The sequence below is a fragment of the Homalodisca vitripennis genome, unplaced genomic scaffold, assembly GCF_021130785.1.
Source record: "Homalodisca vitripennis isolate AUS2020 unplaced genomic scaffold, UT_GWSS_2.1 ScUCBcl_4080;HRSCAF=10012, whole genome shotgun sequence".
In the NCBI taxonomy this organism is placed as follows: Eukaryota; Metazoa; Arthropoda; class Insecta; order Hemiptera; family Cicadellidae; genus Homalodisca; species Homalodisca vitripennis.
In genome coordinates this window covers 39623-49638 of record NW_025780187.1, presented here as the reverse complement: position 1 = coordinate 49638, position 10016 = coordinate 39623, and the positions used below count along the sequence as shown (strand labels likewise).

Below are 10016 nucleotides of genomic sequence, written 5' to 3'. Positions count from 1 at the left end.
TCATTACTATTTATTTTTAATCCAAGCAAACAATGGTCAGTCAAATCAGTGTCAAAAACGGCCGACTCAAAAAGTGATAAATTACGGTGTCTTACAAATATGTGGTCCCAAACATGTTTTAAGTATGTGTAGGCAAGTCAATAAATTGTGTGAAACCCAAACCACTTAGCATTGTTAAATAATTCAGAGCAATTTGACTTCTGTCTAATAAATCGAGGTTTATATCACCTATCAGTATACAATTATTTGATAAATTAGAAAACAAATTAGTAAACTCTTCAATAACGTTCTTTTTTTCGTAGCTTTGTAATCTATATAGACAAATAAGATTAAAAAACATTTGATTGCAATTTAATTTTAAAACTAAAGAATCGGCAGTTACCATACTAAAATTTAAATTTGTTACTTTTAAGACATTGGATACAAAACAAATTACACCTCCAGACCTGTATGTATCATTACAACAATGAAAAGTATTATAACCTTTTATGGCAAATAAAATCTACCTCGTCACTATTGATCCATGTTTCACAGAGAACTATAATACTTATACTAGTTTTAATTTGGTTTATTTCTAGTAAAAAAACTATTGAAATTTTTTTCTTAAACTTCTGATATTTGCATAAATTATATTTATACTTTTATTTTTATCATCGGGATTAAAAAAACTATTTAAAGAATAAGAAAATTTTGACATTGGCCTACTTATCATACAAGATTGACTTTAAGCAAAGATTATTAATAAAAATTTTCAAAACTATAATAAAATAACTTAACATAACTTGTTTTAAAATTCTCACTTACTAAACCAGATTGTCAATGTCTTTGTATGATAAAATCTTCTTGACAGGGTCTCCCTCAGCTTTCCTCGCAAAGAACTTGCTATCGCGACTCCAGGCAAACGTATATCCGATCTCCCTGCACTTCTTCTTCAAACTTGCCAGAAACTTTTTGTTTTCCGGTGACAAGTGGTCGCTGATGTACACTCGCTGTGCCGGAAACCGCTGATTTACCTCCCGAGCAACAAGTGACCTCTTTTTCCGGTATGCGTTGAGCCACTCAGCCTTCCTCTCCCTGTCCGTGAACTGGATGATCAGCGCAGGATCCCTGTTGAGTCCATAGGATGGCACCCGGTGCGCGATGGCGACGTCGCTGTCCTGCACCTGCACTCCTATAGCAGCACCCACGTCCTTCACCAGGTCTTTGACGCTCTCCTCTCCTGTAGATGGCAGACCGCTGACTTCAACATTGTTCACACGGGTATACTGCTCAAGATTTCTCATCCTATCCCTCAGGTCCAGAACTTCTTTAGTGAGAGAATCGTTTTTTTAGTTTTTAAAAGTTCGTTTTCCTTCTTTAATTCAGCAAACTGCAAAGTAATTTGCTCCATTAACTTGTTGGAAAGCATCGATTTTATCCGATACAAACTGAACAGAGGCTGATAGGTCGGTCATCTCAGACTTGAAGGAATTCATCTCAGTAAAAACGTCCTTTTTTAAAGCCTTCTATTACCTGAATTAGGAAGTCCTTAGTAAGAACATCAAGCAGACGAAGAGCCAGAAGTAACAATGTTCTGAAAAGAGTCACCTCTACAGTCCTTGCACTTGTAGTCCCTCGTCGACCTCGTCCTCTTTGCCTCGAGATCGTCCTTTATGCAGTCAGCATGAAACACAAAGCCACACACTCCTACACATTTCAACATCATTCCTTGTCACTTGAAGATTTTTTACAGACGCCACAGATTGCCATAGCTAATAATACTTATAAAAAATCACTTTCAGCTATGAACAAACACGCACGACACGAATAAGATGCTGCACGTGTGCAGTACGACCTTGAACTTGGTACGGAGTGATAGAGTAGAGCTCTTATCGGCTCGACTTGACTGAGCTGGAACGAACTCAGATGGTGGGAATCAGAAATACGCTCACACCACCTTTGATAATGTTATGCTCCATCCTAGACATTATATTTTTAATATATTATATTTCAATAAACATTGAATCACAAAAAGTAGTTGCTCCGCCGGGAATCGAACCCGGATCTCTCACTTGCCGGGTGAATGTGCTACCATTACACCACCGAGCGCTTACTTTTTCCGATTCAATTATTTTGTATTTGGCCGTTATCTGTCACATATGCGTTTAAATTAGCAAACTAATATATGATCGGAAGACCAAATACCTGTCAAACGACTTTTTTATTTACATTAAACTGTATAAATGGCAAGAGCCTTATTTAATTTCAATAAACATTGAATTCACAAAAAGTAGTTGCTCCGCCGGGAGGCGAACTCGGATCTTTCACTTGCCGGGTGAATGTGCTACCATTACACCACAGAGCGCTTACTTTTCTGATTCAATTATTTTGTATTTGGCCGTATCTCCTCACATATGCGTTTAAAAATAAGGCTCTTGCCATTTATGCAGTTTAATGTAAATAAAAAAAAAGTCGTTTGATATATATATATATATATATATTTGTATATATTTGAGTTAATGTGAAATATTATTATTGTACGTCCCGTAGTTAGACTCTTTCTAATAATTACATAAGTAATATATTGTTATAGTAATTTGTTAATACTGTGATTGAAAGAAAATAGTACGTACATATTCAATGCAAACACAAAATGTTCTCGAATAAACTTGTTTTAAGATGGCGACCGTTCGTATACGAAACAAAAGTATTTGCTCGCCGACAGCATAGTAAATGTTAAATTTTTAAGTTTATATAAATATTGAATGTATACAATTGTGGCAAGGCTATGAGAGATTGGACGATACAAATGTATAAGTGGAATTATTCTACATCAAATAAGGTCACAAAAAAATAAGGGAAAGTATATAATTGATTAAAAACCTCTTCAACGTTTTTTTCCGAATTGGTGACAGAACATAGTTTTAAGATATATAAGCATAAATTGCTAACTATATCTAGAGCCATTGTAATTAATTCTCTCCTTTTTACTTTGGTCCAAAATGATTTAATTCTCCTCCTCAGTGTATTAAAAACCAAAATACTTTAAAATATTTGTAACTATTTTAAAGAACCACTTGCCGGTAGAGCTGTCTATATGATACAGGAACCCTTGGATAGACCCCGATATGAGGTAGCAGGTTTAATCGCTTCTTAGGTTCTTTATTATTATTGTTATTGTTTTAGATTTTTCTAAAACTTTTTTGTTTTACGATATAAATGATTATGTTATTTTAGGTTTTAGGTATTTTAAATTTAATAGTCTTGACCCTTTGAGTGTTAAAAATTATTAGGATTCAGCTTGCAAATTCGTTTATAGAGTGATACATATAGTTACAAATAAAATGTAATTTATGAAAATATAAACATTTCTGTATTTACTTTTGTATAAAAAGTTAAGTTTCGACCTAATTTGAGTGTATACGGTATTTTTAAGATTTTTTCTTTATACCACGATAAAGGCCATATAATTCTATATAAAACCCATGTGTAACATCTTATTCTAGAATTTTTAAAACATGGCATTATATGTAGTAACAAAATGCTGCCCGGTACCGAGATTTTACAAACTGTACTTAATTTGTCAGAGTTTAGAAATTACTTAGTATTGATGTAGTTTTCTCAATAAATGTAATAAAACATCAATATAACACAAATAAATATGATTAGTAAATGTAGAAATAAATACTTGCTAACATATTTACATAAAAGTTTACATTTACTAAATAATAACCCTAATAATATTTACACTGAAAATTCACGTTTTTTCGCTTGGACAAAACTGAAATCACTACATTACTTTTGTAAAGAAATACAGAAAAATACTGTATAAGTTACTATTTTATTTTTTATTTACTCAAATGCTTGGTTATCGGCACATAAACAACAAGAAGTGATAGGCCGTTAAGCAACGCGATACTCGTCCGCTACGTCGCGTGACTGGTAGACAGAATCATCGCACAGGTACTTCGGTATTATCACAGCCCACTATTTTTGGACGAGTTTTCCTTATCAGAGATCAAAATAAACTTCCTTATACGTTCCTTCTTCCATAATAAATCGAAAAATACTCGATGAGTCATACTTCCTATTTCCAAATCGTCTCCAAATAGACACACGAATGACATTTTCGAATAATGAAACGTTGTTCTTATAGTTTTTGATTTCATTCATTGTCTTAATAACTTGTAAATTCAAAAATAGGTTAAATAAAGTCAGTTGTTTTTAATACTGTAATTTATTTTGTCCCCGATAAGTAAAACTCGTCCAAAAATAGTGGCTTCTTGATAAGTACCCAAACAACATAAGTTTCACAGGTAAAATAGTACAGAAACAACATAAAACTCGTATTTATTGATAGTTTGGAACCTATTTAATACAGCAGTCTGGTTATTTGGCCAAAATAATCTTGTACCATATAAAATATTACGAAATACGAAACGTCGAAATGGGCGACGCTGGCACTTAATGCACTTTTCGTACCGTCAAAAGTAGCGACGCTGTGGCACTCAAAGGGGTACGTTAGTTATTACGAGTATTAAATTTTAACATGTTATTGGCTGATATGTATTGACTTACACGTAATGTTTAAATGTGTAAATAAAGATTCAATTCAATAATCACTCTATGAACGAATTTGTTAAGCTGAATCCTAATAATTAAAGATTAAAATACTTATGCCATATTTAATGAGCCAAAACAAGATAGTATCGCAGGACCGAAAGTGGCAATAGAGTTATAGTACAGTCGGTCAGACTGCCTTTGGAAGCATAGGAACCTATGTAACAACTTTCAAGGACCTTCTATCAAAAATCATTGTACGCACTGAAGGACTAGTATTTTTCCTTTTTACTCCAAAATCAATAGACATCTACGACACTGCTTTCTATAGCGATATATTCAACAAGTAGGCAAACGAGCAGACGAACGGAAATTATTTTCACCTAGTTTTAAATTGGATTAAATTATTAAAAAATATCGTAAATAACTTAAAAAAGGAGATAATATACTCTGTAAATATTTTTACTGCAGTTAAAAAAATAGTGTATATTGGTGGGGTGTGTGTTCGTGTAATAATAATGATCTAAATAAAAAAATCATTGCAACCTCAGAGCACGAGAAAATTTTGACTAAAATATACAAATATTATACAGTGCTTCTATTACAGTGTTGTTCTCTGCCACTCTGGTACATTCTACAGACGTCCGCTCACTGTGTTATGGAGTCTGTCCTATGAGACGACATCCTAGTTCTGTAAGTACAAATTTCCTATATTCACGAATTTTATAAATATCAAATTATTTAGTTACATAATGCCTATTGAGCCCATGAAGTTACTCTTAGGTTATATAATTAACAATAATAGTGTCAATAACGATGTATTCTGTGCATGAGTCTTTCATTATCTTCACTTTGGAGTGAGTCTTTTGAACTATACAATAAATTGTCGTCAGACAATTTTGGTAGTACTTCATTCATGATAAATTATTTGACTTAAGTAAGTAAAGCAGAAAGGTTTCGTATATAAACCGAATCAATATGTCGTTTTTAGATCATGTAATAATAATCTAAATACAACTTACCCACCAGTTGGAATTCTTTGGCGTATCCATGCTGGTGTTTCGGAGGGGGGTCTTCTCTTGGGTGTCTGAGCATGGTGAACATTGAAAGCAAGAGTCTACCTTTGGTTGCTCATCCCTGCTAGTATTTTGTTATATTGTTTATTTTTGTTCTATATTGTTTTGTCATTTCATTGTTAAATTTTCATAGTTTATACCGTCAGCACACACCTATAGCATGTAATTATAGCACTTATAGTATTAGTATTAGCATGTGGTTGTTTTGTTGATTTTTGTCTTGTTGTATATTGCTTGACCCATGCACTAGGGTTAGCACACGCTTAGCATGAAGCATTTAGTTATTATCTTGTTACCTTGTTTTCAATTTGTCTTTGATGCACAAGTTGCATATACTTAGCATGTACATTATTATGTAATCATCTTGTTGACCATTGTTATCTCTTTTTGTATCTTGTCTTTGATGTTCTACTTTATTAACTTTAAATTTATACCATATTCAATTGTTCTGTAAGCATGGCTAGTCCAGTAGTACTAATATCGCATGTAAGTGGCTATGAATGAAAAGTGTATTATCAATATTTCGGACACTATGTTGTAAACATTTTTGTAAAATGGCGATTGCCGTATGTATTAATAAATAAATAAATAAATAAACTTACCAAGTCAAAGTACTCGTACTTCACACAATTAAAGGAATTTATCTAATTCTAATATTAACAATCTAATTGTTTTATATTCACAATGAAAATTGTTTTTTTTTTGTTTTTTAAAGTTACTATTGAATCAGTTATACGTAACTATAAAGCAGAAAACTTTGTGGAATGAATTATGTTCCTACGAGGTATGAAGTAGTGCTCAAACCTGTGTAGAGTGTCTTTGTAGGGTATCGTAACATGTGAAAGTAACGCAGAAATATCCACTGCGCGTTCGCTCGCATTGTAGATCAGAACATCAATTTACCTTTTTTCCAATGCCACACTATTAAGGCCGCATCCCCTTCGAAATTGCTAAAAATGATTTTTCCACTGAGACCACCATTAGGTTGGAAATCAAATGGTTCCGGTGACAGTAAATAAAGGCTAAATGCATTATTAGCAACCTTTTTGGCATGGTTTGCTAACTTATCTGCCTTAGTTTTTACCATTACCACATAAATGGGCGTGTTAATTTTTACTTGATAAAATTTAAGAATATGCACACTTTTATGAGTCAACACTCTTCAACATTTGGAAAATATCGCTGCCACCATGTTTTGTCGTCGTTGTCAACCTACTATTGGAATTACAAGACACAAACAAGTTTACTCAATAGAACATAACATACCCTATTACCAGTATCAATACTATATCACAACGGACAGCTGTTCCTTAAATATTATACGAACTCTGTCTACCGAACAAATTAAATAGAAGTAGTCAACAAATTTATATTATATTCAATCGGTTAACACCTTATTGAAACATTCACACATCTTATGATTTACAACTGTAAAAATATTCATTCAGACACGTCACACTGAATTTAGATCCAGAACTAAAATATCCCAGCGGCTCATCATGAGTTCATCAACAGAGAAACACGCATTGGAGACCAAAAAGTTTTTATGAGTTTTTAAATTAATATTTGTACGCATTTCTGAGATATTTTCACTTTTATAAATGCATTTACTATTCATTACATGAGATTATAAAGCAATTTTAAAATATAACCGTTTATGAAAAAGACGTAAAAAAGCATTAGTGAAAAATGACCTAACCCATGAAATAAATGTTACTCAATTTAAAAATAAAATTATTTTATTAGATTTATACTGTATATCTCTTCAAATTACTCTGAAAAGGTTAGAGTTAAAACCTAATTTGAACACCTACTTAGCTACAGATAAAATTTTAATAAATAATCATTATTTTTATTTAGGTAGTAATTAGCCGTACACGTGTTGAACGAAACCTGTTATGATTCATAAAAGGACTAATATTTCAGAAAAGAATAAATAAATAAATAAATAAATAAATAAATAAATAAATAAATAAATAAATAAATAAATAAATAAATAAATATACAATACATAAAAAGATACATATATCCCATATTGCAGACCGAAGATGGTGGTCAATATAATGAACTTAATTAAATTGAAGAACATGCTACTCAGTAATGTTCAGTAGTTTTAGAAGACGATGTTTAAAGAAATATGGGAAAATGCAGGGGAAGGGCTATTTAAAACTCACCCTGTATATGTTTGCCTTTATAACAAAAGATTTGGCTAGTACAATTCTTTAAGTTGATTTTTAAACGTACAATGATTTCAGGTAGAAGGAATGTGGTGGACAGTTCTAGCAACGGAAACAACCACTGGGCAATGCGGGCTGTACAGTAAGTGTCCAGCAACAATCTTAAGACGAAGTCCTTTGAACGAGAACATTATTTCATAAGAAGTGTAATAAAAGAGAAAGTTGTAAAAACAATCTGAACTGTTAAGAAAGTAGTAAATTTGTAGAAAGAGAGAAAAAGCCATGCAGACTTAAAATTTAAAAAAAGGCGAGTCAATTTTATTATAAAATTGGCTGAAGTAAAATTACCAATAGTTTAATTCAAATTTACATTGGTGAACCTCCAATACAATAATACTCGTACATTTTTCAAACATTTTAAGCGTTGTCTCATTTTTAAGATGTGAATAATAACGCAGCTATATCCTCTTTAGTTTTTCAGATAAAGTTTATATTTTCTTAATTTTTACGTCTTTATAAAACGTACAAAAACTAAAGTATAATAGTTTCACTACCTAAAAATAAGGTCGGGGTGGATGCGAACTGCAACATTTTCGTTTAGAAATATAATAGAGTTTAGGGGAACTACAATCGAATTTCACTATAGTAACGTAATAAACTATTAAATAGTAAATATGTGGGCGTGCTGTGTTGTTGCAATATGAAATCGTTTGGAGCCTTGATGCAAGAAATGTTTTGTTTTTTTAGGTAAAAATAAGTTTAAAATAGTCTATAATAATAAATAGGCGTCTATTGAAGTAAACAATGTTTAGTCCATTTGACAACCTGGATTAATTAAAACCAATCTCAAGATTGTTAACAAGTTGTTTCTGCCCACAGACAACCAGTGTCCTTGCAAATGCATTGGGTACAAGTTCACTTCCTGTGTACCAGAACCTTACATCCATCAATACAACGTGACGATAGTGGGTTATGATACAAGGTAAGTCATTAAAAAATGCCAGATCCATACGGTAAGTCATTCAACAATGCCAGATATAGACTTTAATTCTATATCTAGTAGATATCATGTTTAATATCATATGTCCACAATTTTACATACAACGTCAAACATAAGAATTAAAAGAGATATAACTTAAGTACAATTTTCAGTTCCATACCTAGATACATTTATCACACCTCATGAATTGTTAAGGTAAAATTAAAGATTAAAACCAACGTTTACATGATTGAAGACATTTATGATTTAAAGCGATGAATAAAAACACCAAATAACATGTTATTATTCCAATATTACTACACATTATATTTACTAAAACACATTAGTAATATATTAAAAAAAAAAAAAAAAAAAAAAAAAAAAAAACGCCAGTCTTTTGACATTTGATTTTAAAATTAACTAGTATTGTGACACCCCATGGTGGAAGTTACATTAATAATAAGTTAAATACTAATAGTAAAATAATTTTTAAAGTGACTTGTTTTTTTTGGCATTTGTTGTCCTTGAGTGATAAAAAACATATCTAAAATTTCTATCTTGAATGAGGCACTGATCTGTCGGATTCTATTAGTATAAGTAGCAACCGTAATATTCCTACTTAAAAGAGGAATGGTGAACTAAATTTGACAAAAATGAGACAGAAAAATGGTTTTCTGTAATGCTCATAGTAAGACAGAAAACATTGAAAATGTTCACAGTATGTCAGATGTTATGGTTGCAGCTAACAAAGGAATAATTATATTTCTTGGATATATGAGGACCATTAAATGGGTAGCGTAAGAATAACTCTAAGATAAGTTATATCTATCCATATTTGCTTATCTCTAAGATAAGCCAATATGGAATAGTATTTCCTAAACTTATAAGTAGTATATTACTCTTAATGTAGTCCTGTAGTTGAAATAAAATTAATGTGTATAAGTTACTATTTAAAGTTTCCAATATCCACAGGGACTGTTGCTATGATGAGGAGCCCACACTTGTAAAACTCGTAGATGTAAACTCACCTTATTTGGTTGTCACCCAAACAAATGTACAATGTAAGTACTGCTTTCTACAAATTTTATTTGCTAAGCCTGTTAAGGTCTAGGCTATAGTGAACATTATATCGTTTTTTGTATTATACAGGTATTATAAACAGTTTTAACATTATTAGGCTAGCAGTGAAACACAGTTTACCACTCATGTTATTGTATATTATTATGAATTGTGATAACCTATCAC

General features: G+C 31.7%; 1 protein-coding gene and 1 long non-coding RNA gene across 2 annotated transcripts; one reads left to right on the top strand and one right to left on the bottom strand.

Annotated features, from left to right (window-relative positions):
• Positions 1 to 804: 804 nt before the first annotated feature.
• On the bottom strand, positions 805 to 1283 carry LOC124372804 (the record flags this gene model as incomplete). Its single annotated transcript, XM_046831212.1, has 1 exon — positions 805 to 1283. A coding segment is annotated over exon 1 (479 nt), but the record flags the coding sequence as incomplete, so codon positions are not given.
• Positions 1284 to 5103: 3820 nt separating this feature from the next.
• Positions 5104 to 8710, top strand: LOC124372805. Its single transcript, XR_006923369.1, has 3 exons — positions 5104 to 5232; positions 7871 to 7934; positions 8672 to 8710. It is a non-coding gene; the product is annotated as an uncharacterized LOC124372805 (long non-coding RNA).
• The last annotated feature ends 1306 nt before the right edge of the window (positions 8711 to 10016 follow it).